Source organism: Ovis canadensis, chromosome 5 (assembly GCF_042477335.2).
Source record: "Ovis canadensis isolate MfBH-ARS-UI-01 breed Bighorn chromosome 5, ARS-UI_OviCan_v2, whole genome shotgun sequence".
Lineage (NCBI taxonomy): Eukaryota > Metazoa > Chordata > Mammalia > Artiodactyla > Bovidae > Ovis > Ovis canadensis.
Window position 1 is genome coordinate 24,186,485 of NC_091249.1, and position 16,515 is coordinate 24,202,999.

Below are 16,515 nucleotides of genomic sequence, written 5' to 3' on the forward strand. Positions count from 1 at the left end.
ACATAAGAGAATGGATGAAATTACCATGTAGCAATCTACAACATCACTATTCACACACACAAAACAAAGCAAGATAAAACATAAGAAATCACTTACCCACTAATACAGCTATAAGTAAATTGACAGTAGCATGTGCTGTCAAGAATATGAAGCAAATGAAACTTTAATCTACTGATGTAGTGGTTGGTTGTTTAGCCAGTCATGTCCGACACTTTCTCAACCCCACAGACTGTAGCACACCAGACTCCTCTGTCTATGGGATTTCCAAGGCAAGAATACTGGAGTGAGTTGCCGTTCCCTTCACCAGGAGATCTTCCCAACCCAGGAACTGAACTGGCATCTCCTCCATTGCAGGTGGTCTGCTCCTTTACCACTTCCCACTGAGTCACCAGGGATTCCCAATTGATGATGGAAGTATGAACTGTTTCAACCACTCTGGAAAACTGTTTAGCAGTATCTACTGAAGCTAAAAATATGCCTATGCAATGACCCAGAAATTCCATGTCTAGGTTTTACACCCAAGAGAAATAAGAAGATATGTTCACAATAAGATGTACACAAGAATACTCATAGCAGCTTTATTCATAACAGCATTGGGAAAGAACCCAGATGTCCATGAACAGAGTGAAATTTTTTTAACTGTAGTGTATTCAGACAATGGAATATTACACAGCAATTTTAAAAGAGATCTACTGATAATGTGACAAAGATAAAGTTCATAGGCACTATATTAAGTGAAAACATCAGACACAAGAAGGTGTACTGTGTGGTTCTATTTTTCTGAACAGGAAAAACAAATCTGTGGTGCTAGAAGTCAGAATACTGGTTAACTCTGGAGATGGGGCTCATTGACCTGGGTCGGGCCCAAGAGAACCTTCTGGGAAGATGGAATATTTTCTTTTTGATGTGGTGTGAAAGTGTCACTCAATCATGCCCAACTTTGTGACCCTGTCAACTGTAGCCCACCAGGCTCTCTGTCCATGGACTTCTCCAGGCAAGAATACTGCAGTGGGTAGCCATTCCTTTCTCTAGAGTGGTATAGATATATACATAAAATTCACTGAGGTGAACACTGAGACTTACGGACTTTTATATAAGTTACGTCTCAATTAAAGAACTTTAGGGGAATTCCCTGGCAGTCCAGTGGTTAGGATTCTGCACTTTCACTGCCAAGGGTGTGGGTTCAATCCTTTGTCAGGGAACTGAGATCCCACAAAGCCTTTCAGTGTGTGGGGAAAAAAAAAAAAACAAAAAAGCTTTAAAACACAAAAACAGAACTCTGAGTACAGGGAAAAATAGAGAACAGCTCCCTGCAGTGAAGTTCTGTAGAGAAAGCCAGACTGTCACTTACCACCTGCAGGACCTCAGTTAACTCAACTTATCAGGCCTCAGTTTCCTCATCTGTGAATTGGGGATAATAACAGTACCTTCCTCAAAGTGTCATTGTAAGGACTAAATAACTTAAAAGATACAAAGTTTAGGGTAGTAGCTATAATACTATCTAGCAATAATAAGCACTAAATAACCATTTGCTATTATGATGATGAATGGCTGAATACTCATTGCTAGGGAGAAAGATGGCCACTATAAGAATAAAAGGAATAATTAACTGAAAGCTTACAAGATGTCAAAAATCTTTTAATCCCATTGCTTCAAAATATATGAAATTTAAAACTAACAGAATTAAAACACTCATTCAGCAATTCATACATATGGTGGGAGAGTTTAATGTAACTTTCTCAGTAAATGATAGGCTGGAAACTGCTAAGGACTGAATGTTGGTGCTCCCTGGAGTTGACATGCTGAAGCCTAACTCCCAAGGGGATGGTGTTAGATGAGGCCCTTGGGAGGTAATTAGGTTGTAGGGATGGAGTCCTCATGAATGGGATCAGTGCCCTTACAAAAGAGACCCCAGGGAGCTCTCTTGCTCTCCTTCTGCCATGTGAGACATGGCAAGAAGATGGCCATTTATGAACCAGGAAGTGGGGCCTCAGCAGACATCAAATCTGCCAGCCGTGATCTTGGACTTCCTACCTCTAGGAACTGTGAGAAATAAATTTCTGCTGTTTGTAAGCCACCCAGTATTTTTGTTATAGCAGCCTGAGCTAAGACAGAAACCAGTATTTTTAAATGGGTAAAAGACTTTTATACACAAAGAGCATGCTCCATCTAGTGGACATTTGTAGGATACAATACATTGATTTCTACCATCCAAGAAGCATTTATAAAAATGAACCATATATTAAGTGCATCAGTTAGAGACTGCATTCAGCCACAATAAACCCATCCCTGCCCTCCCCCAGACTTCCCTCCCCCAAAAAAAGACAATGTCATGTACCAGTAAGAAGTGCATCATTTTCATGTAAACAAGATGTCCAGAAACAAACAACTCAGGGCTGGTACACCCACACAAGGATACCAACCGGGGAACCAGGATGGTTGTAGCTCTGGCCACAGTCTATTCTTTTTTAATCTATTATTTTTATATGTTTAATTTGGCAGCACCATACAGCTGTGGGATCTTAGTTCCCTGACCAGGGATCAAACCCTCAGCCCTGTATTGGAAGCTCAAAGTCCTAACCACTGGACCACTAGGGAAGTCCCCCACATTCTAGACTGTGGCTTTCGCCCTCGTGGTCACAGGACGCCTCCTCTAGCACCAGATATGGTGCCCGCTTGTACAAAAGGCAAGAAGGAGAGAAAGTGAAAGTGTTAGTCGCTCAGTCGTGTCTGAAGACTCTTTGTGACCCCATGGACTGTAGTCCGCCAGACTCCTCTGTTCATGGAATACTCCAGGCAAGAATACTGGAGTAGGTAGCCATTCCCTTCTCCAGGGGATCTTCCTGACCCAGGGATTGAAGCTGGGTCTCCCACATTGTGGGCAGATTTTTCACTGTCCAAGCCACCAGGGAAGGAGAGGGATCTGGCTAAATGAAACCATTCCTTTGTGACATCTTCCCCAGGACTCACACTCAATGACGTCTCTTGCTGGCCAGGACTGGAGAACGTGGCCTCCCCTGCCAGCAAGGACAGGGAGGTGGAAGTATTTTAATCATGCACATTCCCTGATGGTGTAGTGGATTGAATGCGGCCCCCACCACCACCATCACCAAAAGACATGTCCACCCAGAAACTCCGGTTGTGAACTCAGTTGGAAAAGGGTCTTTGTAGATGTCATTAAATTAAAGATCTTGAGATGAGGCCATCCTGCATATCTGGGTAGACCCTAAATCCAATGATGTGTCCTTATAAGAGACACTTAGAAGACACAGGAGAGGACACAGACACACAGTGGAGAAGGCCATTTGAAGATGGAGGCAGCGATGGGGACGATGCTGCCACAAGGCAAGGCACACCTGGGGCCACCAAAAGTGGGAAGAGGCAAAGAAGCCTCCTCTCCTAGAGACTTTAGAGGGAACGTGGCCCTGCAGACACCTTGATTTCAACTTCTGCCCTCCAGAAGTATGAGAATAAAATTCTCTTGCTTTAAGCCACAAATATATATATATATACATTGCATAGTCCCAATCTGAACAAATAAAACCTAGATGATTTTGCAGGTAAGAAGGGGAAGTTTTGGCAGGCAACTACCAAGACATGCCATTTTCCAGGCAAGAGTACTGGAGTGGGTTGCTGTTTCCTTCTCCAGGGGATCTTCCCAACCCAGGGACTGAACCCAGGTCTCCAGCATTGCAGGCAGACGCTTTACCGCCTGAGCCATCAGGGAAGCCCTAGCCCTAAAAGCAAATCTCCACAAATACTTAACATTCAACAACATAAAGATCACACACTCTGCTTGTGGTGTGTTATGTGTGTGTGTGCACGTGCTCAGTCATGTCTGAGTCTTTGTGACCCCAGGGACTGCGGCCCACCAGGATCCCCGGGATTTCCCAGGCAAGAATACTGGAGTGGGTTGCCATTTCCTTCTCCAGGGGATCCTCCCAACCCAGGGATACACCCCTCCTCTCCTACACTGGCAGGCAATTCTTCACCACTGAGCCACCATATAGGATGTCGCTAAAGGAGTACTGTGAGAGATGATTATGTCCCCAGATGTTGAGTCTGTAGAAACAGGAAGTTAATCAGCAAGGGGCCCTTCCATGGGAAGAGACACAGGTAAAGGCAGGTCGCCAGTCCTGACGTTTTCTCCCCTGGCGTGAATCCTCTTGTGCACGCTGAGTGAAGAGCTGTGTCGGAAGGCTTTGTCACACTGAGTGCATTCGTAGGGTCTCCCTGTGGTGTGGGTTCTCACGTGGACGATGAGGTGCGAGGACTGGCCGAAGGCTCGCCCGCACTGCGGGCACACGTAGGGCTTCTTGCCGGTGTGGGTCCTCGCGTGTTTCCTGAGGGAGGAGGGCTCCCCGAAGGCGCGCCCGCACTCCGGGCACGGGTAGGGCTTCTCCCCGGTGTGGATCCGCATGTGACTCTTGAGGGTGGAGAGCCGACTCAGGACCTGCCCGCAGGTGGCGCACTCGTACAGCTTCTCACCCGTGTGGATCCTCTTGTGCACGTTCAGGTTGGTGCTCGTGCGGAAGGGCTTCCCGCAGTGGTTGCACTGGTAGGGCTTCTCTCTGGTGTGGGTCCGCACGTGCGTCTTCAGCGACGAGTGCTCCCGGAAGGTCTTCCCACAGTGGCAGCATTCGAAGGGCTTCTCTCCGGTGTGGGTCCTCATGTGGCTCCGCAGGGAGGATGGCTGGGTGAAAGCCTTCCCACAGTCCTTGCATGAGTAGGGCTTCTCGCCCATGTGGTTCCTCTGGTGCAGGATCAGGTTGAAGTTCCTCGTGAAGGTCTTCCCGCACTGGCTGCACTCGAAGGGCTTCTCGCCGCCGTGGGTCTTCAGGTGGCGCCGCAAGTTGGAGAAGTACTTGAAGGCCTGCCGGCACTCCTGACACTCGAAGCACTTCTCCGCGGTGTGCGTCTTCTCGTGACGGATGAGCTCAGAGCTGTACCTGAAGGATCTTGCACATTTGTCGCACGTGTAGGTTTTATCCCCGCTCGGGACCTTCTCAGGCACGATGAGGCGGGTGGTCCGGAGGAAGGATTTTCGGCTCTCTCGACCTTCAAATGGGTTTCCCTCAGTAGGAAATTGTGGGTACTGAAAAAGCGGTTTGATGCTGTCAAAGGGCTTTCCAAGCTCATCATATTTATAGAGGTTTTCTCCGACCTGAGGTGGCTCCTGTCAATTGAGGAAAATGGGAAGACCAGAGGCTTTACTTCAGTCACAGGTATTCTCCCACAAGCAAACTGTGTGTAGGAGAGAGGCGGTCCTATAGCTCAAACTTTTACCGGCCTAGTGTATCTCTGCCATTGCTACCCTGAGTTCCTTCAAGAGGATACTCTGCCACAAAGAGCTATCATTTTCATTACCTTCATGGGACTTCTTAGAAAAAGATTTTTTTTTTTAATTGTTAAAGGCTAAAGTAAGTCTTGAATGTTCTACATCTATGTCAGATTTACAAAAATGGTAAACTTTGCACTGTTTACAACAGCCAAGACATGGAAGCAACCTAAATGTCCATCGATAGAGGGATGGATAAAGAAGATAAAGTAATGGTCTACTACTCAGCCATTAAAACGAATGAAATAATGCCATTTGCAGCAACACAGATGGACCTAGAGATTGTCACATGGAGTGAAGTAAGTCAGAGAAGAACTATCCTATGACGTCCCTTATACAAGGAATCTAAAAAGAAACGATATAAATGACCTCACTAGCAAAGCAGAAACAGACTCACAGACTTAACAGTACAAACTTACGGCTGCTGGCTGGCAGGGGGGTGGGGGGACATGAAGGGACAGTTAGGGAGTTTGGGTTGGGATGGACATGTACACACTGCTATATCTAAGATGGGTAACAACAAGGACCTGCTGTATAGCACAGGAAACTGCTCAGTGTTATGTGGCAGCCTGGATGGGAGGGAGTGTGGGAGAGAATGCAGACACGTCTCTGTATGGCTGAGTCCCTTCACTGTTCACGCGAAACTGAACATTCACCTGAAACACAGCACTGTTAATCAGCTATACCCCAATACAACATACAAAGGTTTTAAAAACGACTAGCTTTGGGGACTCTGTGAAGATACATATTGATCTACATTTAGAGTTTTTTTTCCCCAGTTCATGACATTCACAGATTCCCAACAAACTGCTTTCTCCTAGGTGAGTGCCACTTGCCTTGAATATCTCTCTGAGCTTCTTGAGTTTCTAGCCTACAGCAATCCCAGGCTTTTCCTACTGTAGAGGACCAAGAATAATCCCTTTATGTCTTACCCTTTTCATGCCAATGGATGGAATTGCCGCCAAAATATCTTGATTAGGAATTGAGTCTTGGTATTGAAGGTGAGGACCTGGAATGAATTAAGGGGGAGGAAATATCAAGTGCACAGGGAAGGAAACTCTGGGATCAAAAGGACCAGTAAGCTAGCTACATGCAGATTTTTTTTTTAATATTGATCCTAAATATGTGAAGAAACTGAATAAGAGGAACATATCAGGACTTCCCTGGTCCAGTGGTTAAGAAACCACACTTGCAATGCAGGGGGTCAAGGTTCGATCTCTGGTTGGGGAACTAAGATCTCACATGCCACATGATGTAGCCAAAAAATAAATTTTTTTTTTTTAAAAAGGAACATATTAAGGAGCAAAAAAAATTTTTAAGGTGTTTGGCTATGTGAAGAGTTAAGTAATCACAGGAATAAGGAGTGGAAATAGTAGATAATTTTCTAAGAAAAGACTCCATGAAGACTGAGCCTGATGTTGACAGAAAGTATTAGTTAAAAACAGAGTGGGGAGGAACTGGATGAAATATACACATGAAAGTGCTAAATGTAAAAAGGAGGTAGGATAATTTAGTCTATGCTCTATGAAGCCAGAGTAAAGTATTAGAGGTAAAAAGGCAAGGGAAAGAGGAACGAAAGTGAAATTTACTGAGGAAGCTCAACCCAACAGCCTTCCCCATCAAGGATACTGAAAGTGTTTCTAAATCTAACACACTCATCTTAGCAACCAGAGCTGGTGCTCCCCTCGCCTGCCTGGTGCTCACCTAAGTGGGATCCTGGGAAGATCCCTCTCTCAGTGACGCACAGCTCTTCTCTTTGCTCCAAATGGGAAGACATCCTAGTTTTGCAGAGTTGATCACCTGCTCATGGGAAAAGATGCAGGGTGTGAGCAGACTGTGCCTGCCACACAACAGGGGCTGATACTCTGAAGTCTTCAGGGTCATTGGAGATGAGAACAGCAAAAAGGGCATGCTTACATTCTGATGTAAGCTTCCTTCACAAAGGAACTAAAGTACAAGCTCCCTCAATGGATCCCGAAGAACAGTAGGACTCTCTAACCCCCGCAATCCAGGGCCTGGCTCAAGAAGGCACTTAAGAAGCCCAGAAGAGCAGACAGGCCTTTCATTTCCATGAGGAAGCCACAAGACTATAATAAGCACCACGAGGGCAGGACCTGTCTGTCTCTTCACCTCTGAATTCTGGGAACCCACAGTGGCTGCAAGCATGTGTGCATGAAGCAGCAAGGCTGGCCTTACCCACAGAGGCCACGTTCCTGTAGTTCTCCAGCATCACATCTCTGTAGAGGCTTTTCTGGGAAGAGTCTAGAAACAGCCATTCTTCCGGTGTGAACAGCACGGCCACATCTGCGAAGGTGACTGGCTCCTAAAATGCACATCCAGGGGCTCAGCCAGAGGCCAGCTCCCCCCCAGGACTTGAGAGGACAGTGAGGGGTTTGCAGGCCTGGGGAAGGGAGACTCCTGTGCACAGGATGTTCAGATATGGTTCTAAGGTCCCTCAGCTCAGGCCTCAGAACTGGAACTTTTCTCCATCTATTCTTCCCTCCAAAAATGAGAGCATCCCGAAGTGTGGCAGCCAAGGACCTCAACTTCATGACAGGACCTAGCTATTAACAACTAGCCAGGACTTCCCTGGTGGCATCTGCCTGCCAATGCAGGGGACACAGGTTCGATTCCTGATCCAGGAAGATCCCACATGCCACAGGGTGACTAAGCCCACGTGCCACAACTACTGAACTCAAGTGCCACAACTACTGAAGCCCGTGCACCCAGAGCCCATGCGCCACAAGAAGAGATGCCACTGCAATGAGAAGCCCGTGCATTGCAACGAACAGTGGCCCTTGCTCGCTGCAGCTACAGAAAGCCTGAGCGCAGCTACAATGACCCAGTGCAGCCAGAAGAAAATAAATGATTCACAATAAAACAACTACTAGCCTGGAAATCCTTGCCCTTAACCCCAGGGTCCAGCAAGTGAGGTCACTGCTCACCCACCACTACAGGCCCAGTGCCTGGAAGCTTGGACACCAGCCCTGTGGGGTTGAGAAGCTCCCAGACAGGGGGAGGGGACAAGGAGGCAAAGCAGGAAGAAGAGCAAGGAGTTCTTGCTTACCTGTGGACAGGTGGTCAGTCCCCCAGGAGTCATGGCTTCTTCTTCTGTGCTCCGCTTCTGGAGCCAGGCAGGGCCCTGAGCGGACAAAGCTGCAGGAGAAGAGGAAAGCCATGAGGGTCTCAGCAGCAGGGCTGAGGCTGCACACCTTGACTGTGAGTGACCACAGGTGCACACACTCCCTTGGACAAACACACACACACACACACACATACTGTACACTGAGACGTGCATGCACATATGCTTGCACACACCCACAGCTACTTGGGCACGTGGGCACACTCACTCACACCCGTACACACACATGCATACACTACATGCAGAGATACATACACAAGCACACACACAAACACACAGAAATATACAAAAACACACACAGCTCTTTCATCTCAGCAGCCAGTATGCCATCCAGACTAAGACACGAAAACTTAGGGGCCACATGAGCCACAGCCACATCATGGGAAACACCCAGGAAGCTGAGCTAACACTGCTGGCCTGTTTCACCACAGGATCAACTTGAACGAATATCACGCAGGAGACTTTGGGAAAGTCAGTACAAGGCATTACCACTTAAAGAGGAACTAGAGCCTCTGTCCAACTGTCAAACTTGATAAACAGTTAACCTTGGTCGGTGAGAAGATCCAGATAAGTGCTGTTGAGAACAAGACTGAAGCTGTCCCTATCACTGATGTGATGTGATCAGAAAGATCTGGGGAACAAAAAGCTCCCAAAGCAGCCTGTCATCATGAAGGCCAAATTCTACAGAAGAGCTGAGAAGACTAAGGGTGTGGGAGGGGCTTGCAGAGAAGGTAATGGCAACCCACTTCAGTATTCTTGCCTGGGAAATCCCAGGGACAGAGGAGCCTGGCAGGCTACAGTCCATGAGAGCAAGAGGGGTTGGACACGACTTAGCAACTGAACAGCACCACACCAGCTTGAAGCCACATGGTGGGAAATTCATTAAATGGCATCAAGTACTTCCGCATGGAACTCTGTTCAATGTTATGTGGCAGCACGGATGGGAGGGGAGTTTGGAGGAGAATGGATACATGTATACGTACAGCTGAGTCCTATATATATATATGACTCAGCTTCACTGTTCACCTGAAACTATCACAACATCATTAATTGTCTATACCCCAATAACAACTAAAACGTTTTTATTTTTAACATTAACAAGTGCTTTAAAAAAAAGAAAAGAAACACACACACATTTCCTCCATTCCAAATCTCTGGAGCCACAGTCTTGATTCACCAACAGACTCTGAGGTTTCTACAGCGCTCCTTTCTCCCTCTTGACTCAGCCCTGGGTCAGTTGTTCCTCCCTGATTGCAGGGCCCCTTCCTCTGCCCTGACTCTGTAGGGTTGGTACCACCCAGGACTTACCACAAGCCAAGCACAGAGAAACCACCACTTCCCTGGGAGCCTGCCTGAGAAGGAAGTGTCCTTCCTTTTCTGTCTTCAGATTGATAACATTCCTCCCCCACACCAGGCTCCTCACTCTGGCCTGTTACAGAAGAGAAGTGATGCCCTGCCATCCCATCTCTCTATACCCCCACTTCCTCTCTCAGTGGAACCTTTCCCTCGGTCATTAAATCTGAACCATGTCCAATCCTGATCCCATGTTATTAGTTTCCCAGGGCAGCTATTAAAAAAATAATAATAATACCACAACTGGGTGGCTTAAAACAACAGAATTGTATTCTCTCAGAGTTCTGGCAGCCAGAAGTCCAGGATCAAGCCATCAGCGGGGCCACACTCCCTCTGAAACTCCAGCTGAGTCATTCCTTGCCTTTTCTTGGCTTATGGTTGTTGTTGTGATTCAGCCCTTAAGTCGTATCTGACTCTTTGCAACCCCATGGACTGCAGCACACCAAGTTCCCCTGTCCTTCACTACCTCCCGGAGTTTGCTCAGATTCATGTCCATTGAGTCGGTGATGCCATCCAAACATCTCATCCTCTGTCATCCCCTTCTCCTCCTGCCCTCAGTCTTTCCCAGCATCAGGGTCTTTTCCAGTGAGTCAGCTCTTCACATCAGGTGGCCAAAGTATTGGAGCATCAGCTTCAGCATCAGTCCTTCCAATGAATATTCAAGACTGATTTCCTTTAGGGTTGACTGGTTTGATCTCCGTGCAGTTGAAGGGACTCTCAAGAGTCTCCTCCAGCACAATTCAAAAGCATCAATTCTTTGGCACTCAACTTTCTTTATGGTCCAACTCTCACATCCATACATGACTACTGGAAAAACTTTGGCTTCTGATGATGAAGGTCAGTTCTGGGCTTATAACTGCGTCCCTCAAATCGCTGCCTCTGTTCTCATATGACCTTCGCCCCCACGTGTCCCTGTCTTCACAAGGCATCTTCCCCTTCTTAAAATGGCACAATTCATATGGGATTAGGGTCCACTGTCATGACCTCATCTTAACCTGACGTCATCTGCGAAGACCCTATTTCCAAACAAGGTCACGTTCACAGGTACCAAGGGTTAGAACTTCAATATAGATAGTCTGGTGGGAGGGGGGCTCACAATACAGCTCTAATACTCCACCTTTCCCTCTGGCTACTGTTTTATCTCTTTGTTCCCCATCATGGGCAATCTCTGTATTCATTCCCTCACCTTGTATTCAGTTCCGAAACACTACCATTCAACAACCAGCACCTCACTAGGGTCCCCTGTGACCTCCATCTACAGGGAGGATCTAGTAGAAATGTTCAGTCATCCAATCCCTCTATCTTAAAACCCACCGCCCCGGGCTTCGGAGGGCTTCTTTGGTGGCTCAGTTGGTAAAGAATATGCCTGCAATGCGGGAGACCTGGGTCAGGAAGATCTCCCTAGAGAAGAGAATGGCAACCCACTCTAGTATTCTTGCCTGAAAAATCCCATGGACAGAGGAGCCTGGCAGGCTACAGTCCTCGGGGTCACAAAGAGTCAGACATGAATGAGTAACTAAACACTTCCACTTTGCTGGGCTTCGGCACCCACCCCCCAGCCTCCTCCTCCACTCCTGTTCAAGTTCCTGCCCCGTCACTTGCTGGTGTCCCATAGGGATGCCAGCATGCTTCTCCTGCATTGGCAGGTGGGTTCTTTAATGTTGAGGCCACCAGGGAAGCCCCCAGTCCCCCTCCCATAAGTGCCCCCAATTTTCTGGTAAATGAATGTATACATGATCCACCAAACTATCTCAACTTCACCTCCTGAATACATTTTACATAGTTCCATGCTTCCCTCCTGTGCAGACAAAAGTTAACATAGCCCTCCTGACTGCTCTCCTTAGCAAGGCCAGCTGGCAAAGCTGGCCCTTAGCTGGCCACACAGCATGTGGGATCTTAGTTCCCCAACCAGGGATTGAACCCATGCCCCCTACATTGGAAGCATGGGGTCTTAACCACTTGACTGCCAGGGAAGTCCCAGAACTTGGATTTCGAGACAGCTCCCTTGACCCTAACTGATAAGAGGGGCTCACTCTGCTTAAACCGTCTGTTCAAACAATGCGGTCCATGTTGGATGGCTGCTTTCTTTCCAGAAGCCTGGAGTTTAGGTATGTGCTGGGCAGATGGTGCCTACATGACCAGCCCCCAGGGAAAACCCTGGGCTCTGAGTCTAAAAGGAACCTCCCTGTAAATTTCACTGTGCACATGTTGTGACAGCTTGCTGCTGAAGGAATTAAGCACGTCCTGTGTGACTCCACTGGGAGAGGACTCCGAAAGCTTGTGCCTGGGTTCCTCCAGGCGTCACCCCAAAAGCCCTTTCCCTTTGCTGGTTTTGCTTTGCATTCCTTTTCTGGACGAAATCAGAGCCATGAGTACAACTGTAAGCTGAGTTTGGGGCGTGGCTTTAGGGACCCCTGACACGCCTACTCCATACACACTCCCCAGTCAGACAGCGAGCCCCCAGTGGGAGGGTGTCAGGGGTTTGTCTGCAACTGCTTCCCAGTGCCCTTCTCACCACGAGATGACAGTCTAGAGCGCTTCCAGGGTACTTTAAGAGCCAAGAGTACTCCAAGTACTCCATGAGTACTTTATAGCACAGATGGCCAAAAAGCACTTGAAAAGATGCTCAACATCGCTAGTCATTAGAGACATGCAGATCAAAACTACAGTGAAGTATCAGATGGCCCCTGTCAGAATGGCCATCATCGAAAAATCTACAAACAAGAAATGCTGGAGAGGGTGTGGGGAAAGGGGATCCTCCTTCACAGTTGGTGGGAACGCAAATTGATACAGTCACTATGGAGAACAGTATGGAGGTGCCTAAAGAAACTAAAAACAGAACTACCATATGACTCAGCAGTCCCTCTCCTGGACATATACATGCAGAAAATCATAACTGAAAAAGATACATGCACTCCAGTGTTCACTGCAGCACTGTTTACAACAGCCAGGATACCGAACCAACCTAAATGTCCATTGAGACAGAAATGGATAAAGAAGACATGGTACATATATACGATGGAATATTGTACGTGCTACATTTTCAGTTGTGTCCAACTTTTGCGACTCCACAGCCTGTGGCATGCCAAGCTCCTCTGTCCATGGGATTCTCTAGGCAAGAATACTGGAGTGGGTTGCCATGCCCTCCTCCAGGGGGTCTTCCCAATCCAGGGATCAAACCTACATCTCTTTTGTCTCCTGCACTGGCAGGCAGGTTCTTTACCACGAGTGCCACCTGGGGAGCCCACAAAAAATAAGATGACTTTATATATTCTCTCCCTAAGACAACGACTGCAGTCAGAAGAAAGGAAGGTGGATCCAAGTTCGCAGACACAACAGAACACAACACAGCAGGGCCCTCAGGCTGTAATTCCACCAGGCGCTCACTCACCAGCACCCCCAGCCCTCCACAGTCTGGGGAGGCCCAGCGCAGGCTCCGGCGTGGCCACCCTCTGCATCTGCACAGCCACCTTCAGCCCCTGGACAGAGTGACAGGCACAGATTATAGAGTCACAGCGTGGGTGGGATCCGCTCACACCTGCTCACCCAGACTGAACTGGTGTGACTGGCCCTGCTTTGGGAAACATGCTAAGAGGAGGGACAAGGCTCATTCACCATGTCCAGGTTTACAACTCCTCAACACAAAGCTACTCAGTATGAAATTTCAAGTCCAAGACGGGACAGAGAGAGAGGGCCTGGGTAAGGAAGGGCTCATATAAGCAGCCTCTGGGAGCGGGGGACATCCTGGGGCACAGAGGAGCAGTGGATGGCCGGTAGACTGAGGAGTGAGGCAGGAGGCATGGGTGGAGCCCTGCAAATGAGAGGGTGTTAGTAAACTATTCCCAAGGGGAAAATCCCTGCTGTGGGAGAAGGGACGGGAACCCTCCTACACCAACGGCCACTCCCTCAGGAAAGGTGTTTAAACCAACTTGTGTATTTTTTTTTTTAATTTCTATTTACGTTTGGCTGTGCTGGGTCTTCGTTGCTGCGCCTGGGCTTTCTCTAGTTCTGGTGTGCAGCACTCTCTAGTTGTGGGGAGGGGATCCTCACTACAGCGGCTTCTCTTTTTGCAGAAAACAGGCTCAATAGCTGTGGCTCTTAGGCTCTAGAGCTCGGGCTCAGTAGTTGTGGTGCACGGTCTTAGTGGCCCTGTGGCATGTGGAATCTTCCTGGACCAGGGATCGAACCCGTGTGCCCTGCAGGTGGATTCTTAAACCACTGGACCACCAGGAAAGCGCCTGACTTGCTTACTATAGGATGTCTCTGGCCTCCATGTCCAGCAGGAGGCTGGGTCCAGGAGAACTAACAGTGGCTCTGGGCAAGGTGGTGGCACTAGGGCCAGGAGGAGCAGTCAGAGGCAGGTTTATATTTCGGAGGAAAAGATGGCAGGACTTGGTGGAGAATGGGAAGCAAATGTGGCTGGTCCCTCAGGGCCGGTGATGGGTGGGAGACAGGGGAGAATAGGCCCCTTCTCCTCAGGGCAGGGCTCCAAGCACACCTTAAAGTGTCCTTCTCTGTAACTCTCTCCACCTCAGAACCAAAACACAAGGCCCCAAGCCCAGAGCATGGTTACCAGCCTGGACACTCTCCACACAGCCCTTGGGTCACAGGACCTGCTCATTCCTGCAGGTTTCCTGGCCGTGGAAAGGATGGAAGGATTAAAGAAGGAAATCTGGACCCAGAGAGCCAAGACCTGGACCCTGGGTGCAACCCCCTCCCCTAGGACTGCCCTGGGCCTGACACCACACTGGGGATAATTACACTCAATGCAGAAACACCAAGGCCTGGTCAGTAGTTCTCACCAGGAGCTAAGCCTGGGCCTCCAGCATGTTCCCCATTTCCAATCTAGTTGGTCTTCCATTCCTCCCTCCCTCCTGCCTCCCCACTTACAGACATATCCTGAACCGTGGGCCTTCTTGGCAGGGGCTGGGGCCCTCCTAGCAGACCACCTTCCAGACTTACTGCATATTCAGAAGACTGCTGGAGAGCTGACCAGTCCTCTGGAGCCGGAGGCATCACCTCCTCTTCCATCTCAGACTTGATCTCTATCTTCAGGTCCAGCTCTGGCCCCTGGGAAAAGGAATGGAGGGTGCTAAGCAGGAAGAGGTGGTATGTAGGCCGTCCTCACCATAAGAGACCCAAAGTTTGGGGGTAGTGCCATCAGAATTTGGGGTCCGTGGGACTTCCCTGGTGGTCCAGTGGCTAAGACTCTGCACTCCCGATGCAGTAGGCCTGGGTTCTATCCCTGGTCAGGGAACTAGATCCCACTTGTCACAGCTAAAGTGTTAATTGCTCAGTCATGTCTGACTCTTTGCGACCCCATGGACTGTAGCTCGCCAGGTTCCTCTACCTGTGATTCTCTAGGCAAGAATACTGGAGTAGGGTGCCATTCTCTGCTCCAAGGGGATCTTCCCGACCCAGGGATTGAACCTAGGTCGGTCCCACATTGCAGGCAGATTCTTTACTGTCTGAGCCACCAGGGAAGCCCATGTCGCAACTAAGACCTAGCCAAATTAATTAATTAAGAAAAGAATTTGGGCAACGTGGGTCTGGCAGTTTCAGACCTGGCAACTCCCCTACTTCACTGTGGGCACCAGCCAACGAGGGTGTCTGAGGACCAATTGCACCAAGGACTTGGACGCACACACCTGACCCTTTTCTGGTTCTGGGGGACCCGTAGCTGGAGGGTAGACCACCAACTCTCAGAGGCACTGCAAGATATTTTACTAGAAAGGTTTTTGCTTTGTTCCGGGCAGCACTGCACAGCTTGTGAGATCTTTGTTCACCAACCAGGGATTAAACTTGAGACCCTGGCAGTAAAACTGCAGAGTCCTAACCACTAGACTTCCAGGGGCGTCCCTAAAAAGGTTTTTACAGAAAAGTTGGGAGCACTTCGTTCTGCATATGAACACTGTTCTGTGTTTTCCTAGGTTCTGTATCTGCCTACCTGGCATCCATCAATCACAGGGCCACAGTCAGTTATCCACATCTCCCGTGACCCACAGCCCACACTCTGAACCACCTCCTTTATGCAGTTCTCACACATCAAGCCAATATTCCCTCCACCCTAAATCACCCAAGACGGGCGCTTCCTCCAGATACTTCATGTCCTGGAGGAAACACCTTGGCTCAAGTGTCTGCCTGGCCCTGGTGTGCACATCCAACTCAGCTACTCCTCACCTTCTCCTATAACAGGGAATGAAGAATCGCCCCCATGAATCTTACCATTTGGAAATCATAGGATGAGTTTTCCTCTGAAATATCCTGCAGAGGAGTAGGCTCTTTGGGTGTAAATTGAGATTCCCAGTCTAAAATGAATGGGGGGGAAAAAAAACTATCTTATTTCAGAAAGAAGTCATGGTATGAAACTGACACACACCTTTTTTTTTTAATATTGACCCTAAACTTGGGACAATACTGAAAGGTAGAAGGTATCAGTGAGCAAGCTTGTGTTGTGCTGTGTGCTCAGTCATGTCCAACTCTTTGTGACCCCATGGACTGTAGCCCGCCAGGCTTCCCTGTCCATGGGATTCTTCAGGCAAGAATACTGGAGGGGGTCGCCATTTCCTCCTCCAGGGGACCTTCCCGATCCTGGGGGTAGTCTCTTATGTCTCCTGCATTGGCAGGTGGATTCTTTACTGCTGCAGCGAGCAAAGGGAGATTCTAAAGAGTAGGGCTGTGT

At 48.6% G+C, this 16,515-nt stretch overlaps 1 protein-coding gene across 21 annotated transcripts in view; it reads right to left on the reverse strand.

The window, feature by feature from the left end:
- Positions 1-554: 554 nt before the first annotated feature.
- The window catches only part of ZNF333 (zinc finger protein 333), a 29,250-nt gene continuing 13,289 nt past the window's right edge, over positions 555-16,515 (reverse strand). For 7 of the 21 annotated variants that reach the window (XM_069590747.1, XM_069590755.1, XM_069590757.1 and 4 more), the window contains 8 exons: positions 16,059-16,141; positions 14,724-14,903; positions 13,225-13,312; positions 8,406-8,494; positions 7,535-7,661; positions 7,043-7,138; positions 6,271-6,347; positions 555-5,176 (listed from right to left, as the gene is read on the reverse strand). In XM_069590747.1, coding sequence (XP_069446848.1) covers positions 4,079-5,176; positions 6,271-6,347; positions 7,043-7,138; positions 7,535-7,661; positions 8,406-8,494; positions 13,225-13,312; positions 14,724-14,903; positions 16,059-16,141 — 1,838 coding nt within the window. In that variant the 3' untranslated portion in view covers positions 555-4,078. The remainder of the gene's footprint in view (positions 5,177-6,270; positions 6,348-7,042; positions 7,139-7,534; positions 7,662-8,405; positions 8,495-13,224; positions 13,313-14,723; positions 14,904-16,058; positions 16,142-16,515) is intronic. The other 14 variants (XM_069590766.1, XM_069590763.1, XM_069590764.1 and 11 more) reach the window with 3 other exon arrangements.